Source organism: Eurypyga helias, unplaced genomic scaffold (genome assembly GCF_000690775.1).
Source record: "Eurypyga helias isolate BGI_N326 unplaced genomic scaffold, ASM69077v1 scaffold14290, whole genome shotgun sequence".
NCBI lineage: Eukaryota > Metazoa > Chordata > Aves > Eurypygiformes > Eurypygidae > Eurypyga > Eurypyga helias.
This window is the reverse complement of record NW_010226341.1, coordinates 9,341-14,362: the sequence shown is the minus strand read 5'-3', so window position 1 is coordinate 14,362 and position 5,022 is coordinate 9,341. Positions and strand designations below refer to the sequence as shown.

General features: G+C 42.4%; 1 protein-coding gene across 1 annotated transcript; it reads left to right on the top strand.

Moving 5' to 3' along the window:
* Positions 1–2,629: 2,629 nt before the first annotated feature.
* LOC104510464 (growth-regulated alpha protein-like) lies at positions 2,630–4,165 on the top strand (the record flags this gene model as incomplete). The annotated part of the gene is made up of 3 exons (XM_010152723.1): positions 2,630–2,746; positions 3,803–3,929; positions 4,082–4,165. Coding segments are annotated over 3 exons (328 nt in total), but the record flags the coding sequence as incomplete, so codon positions are not given.
* Positions 4,166–5,022: the final 857 nt, after the last annotated feature.

Below are 5,022 nucleotides of genomic sequence, written 5' to 3'. Positions count from 1 at the left end.
TGTCCCTAAGCACCATGTCTACACATCTCTTAAATCCCTCCAAGGATGGTGTCTCTACCCCCTCCCTGGGCAGCCTGTTCCAATGCCTGACAACCCTTTCAGTGAAGAAATTTTTCCTAATATCCAAACTAAACCTCCCCAAATGGGTACCTCTTTCCAAGACAGGACCAATGCAGTCATATTTCCAGTGGACCCTGTTATTTTCCTGAAACCATCTACCTTCCTGACTGTCCCATTGATGCTGTTTGTCACTATCTGCCTAGAGGCCAACATTGTTGGTTTTGCAGAGGTTTTTCCTGTTCATTGAGGACTGGTCTCTGCTGGTCTCAGAGCACAAGTCCCTTGCCAGTCCCAGAATTTATGCTGTGCCTTACACCCTAGTTGTTTTCCTTTGAGGACAAGCTTGAGATTGTAAATTTTCAGGTGGTGGTAGCAAGCCCTTTGGGCTGCGGATACCTGACCAGGAGGTGCAGGTTCCTGCACAGGTTACAAAAATGCAAGTACTACAATGTCACAGAAGTGTTCAGATATAGCAGAGCAGCCCTGCAGTTGACGCTTACTGAGAATGCAAAAATATGTGCCACATTATTTGCAAAGGACCGAAGTCAAACTCCATACAAATTAACATATGGACCAAAGCTGAAGGGCTATTTTGCAGGAAACATTAGCAACTTCTCAGAAAGACCTATATACAGATACACATAGAGCAAGTCTTTTATCTCGGTCCTTGGAGTAACCAATGATACTTTTCCACTGTGAACTATTCACTTCACAGAAACACCAAAGTTTTCCATTGGTTTAAGAAATAACCTCAGTTGTAAAAATAATCTTAAAACCATAGAGTGGCGAGCTTTACTGAATGGTTTTGAATGCAAATGCTTTTCTAAACATGAACTTTAGAAAAAAACATTCTCTCTTGTGCTTTTGAGTTAATAATCCAAAATACTTGTCATAAGATACTGGTCAACATTTTTAATTATTTTTTCAGTCATTTTCTAAAATTACCAACATTTTAGTCATTTCATGAAATGACCAATTTCACAATATACAAATACACACACAAAACCACAATTATCTGTTCATTTTCCAAGCTACCACTTGCATAACAACACAAAACAGTTCTGCATCATTGACTGGATAGAATTGAGTGCCTCAGTTGCAGGAATCCTTTCTGAATACAATATTTTAGGTATACCAAAATCACCTGCAAACCCACAAGGCAAGGCTGGACAGGGACCAAAAGCAGTGTGCATGTCTGGTCATAGGCCATGAGACAGTGACCAGTGGTGTGGCAGATGCATTTTTTTAGTATAGAATTTTCCTCAGGAGAGATACCTACACCAAATTACCTAGATTTTTGCTAATGTTCTATTACAAAGTTGATTCTGTCTTGTATTTCAGCACTGACAGAAAATTAAGCAAGCACTGAGTTTAATCCCTCTCACACTGCTTTAATCAGCATGTTATTCTCTCAGTATTTTACTGTTTTCTTGGAATCAAGAAGGAATCACAGCAAGCAGAGTGGCTCCAACTTACTGCTCCGTTTCAGGTGTGTTAGCACAAGCTGTTTTATCACAGACTTCCCCACTACTTGTTCTGGTTGTGGCAAAGGCAGGACCGAGAGTAATTCCATCTGTATGTACATGTGTGTGAGAAGCAGATTGTGGAGCGTAACAGTGTCAGCAGTCCCATGTGGGTCTGAAGGCACAACGGAGTTTGTTTTCAGTTCACCATAAGAAGGCACAGAGAGCAGTCATGGATAGCAGCAAGACTGTAATCTTCCTCCTGCTTGTCTCTTTTATGGGCAACTTTCCTGGTAAGAAAATTCAATTTATTTTCCTTTGTATTACAATTCTTCTGCAGTGTGGTTTAGGTAAAGAGAATTTTTTTAAGGTGTGTCAAACTTCCATACACACAAGGTCTTTGAGGTAGCAGGTCAAGAAAAACATATTCAATATCAGAGTGAGCCTATTTCTTGCGTCCTATTATTCTTCTGCTAGTGGAGATTCACTGATATCGGTGAACTTGTCTCTTTAATATTCGCAGAAAAATGAGCTTACAACAAGGGCCTGAGAAGTGATAGCCTGTAATAACTGTGTGGCATATTGCATTGCTATCACTTTTCATGCTGCTTTTATGATAAGAGGCTCTAAGATGAAAGCTCAGAATATTCAACTTATTTTGAATCAATCTATTTCTAATCAACAGTCATTTGTTAGAGCTCTTTCCTGAGAAATGTGAGGAAAAAAAACCCCAAACTCTGCTGGGAAAGTCCAGAAAGTATTCTGTGGGCAGAAAGTATGCCAAGCTTAGGGTTCTGGAATGCTTCCAAGCCTCAGCACCATGGGGATGCTTGCTCCTACTATGTCCTCACTTCATGTTGGGATGACAGGCATCTGCAACCTCTCCTGAGCCATAAGAGAGCTGGATGTGGCGAACCTCCAGGCTGGACAATTGGCTAACAGGATGCCTTTAGCATTACACACACCTGCAGTGAAGCCCTGGCACAGCCTTTGGGAACCTTGTTTTCTTCTCTTGAGGCTGCAGATGGGATGTGGCTGCTCTGCTCCGATGTTCTGTGCTTCCCAATGCCTGACTTTGAAGTGCACTTGTTTCTGCCTTCTGTCAGGTAGGCAGGGAGGTATCGGTCAGTCAAAAGAAGCAGCAGCAGGTTTAGCAGGGCAGATCATAAGTGAAGAAGGGAAACGAGTGGATTATCATATCAAGGTGCAAGAACTAGCACAGGGTGAGGTCAAGGGGTTTGCTGTTTGGTCTTAATGGATGTCAAGACTATCCCCAGTAAGAGAGGACTGGGATTTCAGCTCCTGCAGCCCTACTCATCTCAGTAGTAGGAGCATCCGTGTGCCCCACATCCATTTATCTGGAGCTTGTCTTTGCTTCTTGTTGACACTGCCCTCCAAGGGCTGAATTTCCTCTTTGAACTATATTCAACAGATCAATTGTCAGGAATTTCACAAAGCTGCAGCTTAGCTTAGTAGGAAAATGGATAAATGAGAGTGTTGTGATTGTACACCTTAACCTGTGATATCTGACCTGAAAACAGGAAGATATCCCAGTGTCTGCAGTGAGTGGAGCTGGGAAAGCCCTGAGCTTCATGACTTTTGATTTTGGGTAATTTCTGTCACCCCTCTGGTGCTCTGTGCTCAATCTATAAAGCTAGGATAACTTTTTTTTTCCCATCACTAGGGAAACATGGTTCTGGAAGAACTGTCAGGCAACAGCAAATTCAGTCCATAGACATGGGTGCTGTACAATGTGTGGCAAAATTGAATCAAACTCTGTCCAAAAGCTTGTCGGGTTTCTTGCTTCTAGCACTTACCCAGAGCTGTTTCCTGAGAGGCCCCCACACCTTTCCTAGCATCTTGATTAAGCTTCTAAGCTGAATATATGTGAGGCTTTTTCACAACAGGTACCAGTCAAATTTTAGCCCAAACAGGTTTCACCTCCAGGCTGTATTAATGGAGAGTAGTCATCTGCCTCTTCTGCTAGCTTTTTCTTCCTCTCCTAAGATAGGAGCACCACACTTTCAGTAGCCTTTCATTGTACTGGATGCCAAAATAATTGCAGTAGTAACAGGAACGTGTAAATTGTTACCTGTACAAAGTCTGTAGATCTTAAATGTTCTTTCCCAGTAAAAGTCCTGCCTTAAGCCTATGAACAGCAATCCATTTAAACCTTGAGACATTAACTTTTCACCCCTTCTGCTTTCTCTAATTAATTTTTTCATTGTTAGTTTGGTTCAGCTGCAAACATTACGAACTTCCCTTTCCTTCCCTCACAGATGTGATGCTAGCAGTGGAGCTGCGGTGTCACTGCATCCAGAGCGTCACAGGGTTAATGTTGCTAAAGCACCTGGCCAATGTAGAAATCATCCCTAAGGGCCCACACTGCAACACTATGGAAATCATGTAAGTAAAGTCAGCAGGCAAGAGAAGCTAGAGCTTATGGATGCTGAAGAGTTGGCAGCCCTTAAGCTTATAATCCTCAGCCTTGTCTGCGTCCTCCTCTGACCTCCGCAGGTGCCAATATTAACTAAAGTGAAATGTTCATTCCACTGCAGAGCAACACTGAAGAACAGACAGCAAATCTGTTTAGATCCCCAGGCCAAATGGGTGAAGATGATAATTAACAGGATTCTACACAGGTAACTGCCAGGATTACCTAGTAACTGGAATTATTCCACCGAAGGGCGTATTTTCTCCAGTATAAACATCAACGTGTGCAATCTTCAGCGCTCTTTCTCTGAGACCTGTTTGAGTAGTGCAGGGCTAGGAATACAGGAGGCCTAGATTTATTCAATCTTTGAACGAGGCAGAAACAAGGCCTACCTGACAGACCTCAGCAATTTAAAACATACAAACAGTTATGTGTCGTGCTTTTCCAACAAATATATTGATCCAGGGTTCCTCGGGGTTGTGTTCAGCTCCACGTTGCTAAGAGCAATGTTTGGGCTTTCTGGAGGAACTGTCCTGGAAGCAATATAGAAGTGTTGTTTAGCACTGCCCTGTGCCAACTGGTCTGCCCAAGAGACAGGAGGGCCATTGGGACATATTTTTCTTGTGTCTTGGGGTGGGTGCATCTCTTTGAAGACAAATCACACACAATAGCTATCCAGGTGAACTTAGTCTAGAATAGCTTCAAGTGACTTCCCCCTAGTGCAAATTAAACAACCATTCAACTAAAAAGCAACAACAACAAAAATAATTCTTTTATTTTCCACTAAAAGTGAATCTGCCTTTGTTTATAAATGAACTTCACTGTTTTGTGCCTGCTGTAATTCATTACAGTATCTCTATTTCAGTTCGCCCAAGAACCAGCATCAGTAAAGGAAACAGAGGCATCTCTGCAAGCAAGAGAAAGCTGCATAGGAATGCCATTAGCCTTGAAGTGTCTCCAGGGTCAGGGTACTCATAATTCCACTCTAGCTTTTTCTATCTCACCGCTCGCCATGCACATACTGTTCATGTGCAAAAGGAAACTGCTGGGCTCAATAGACTGTCA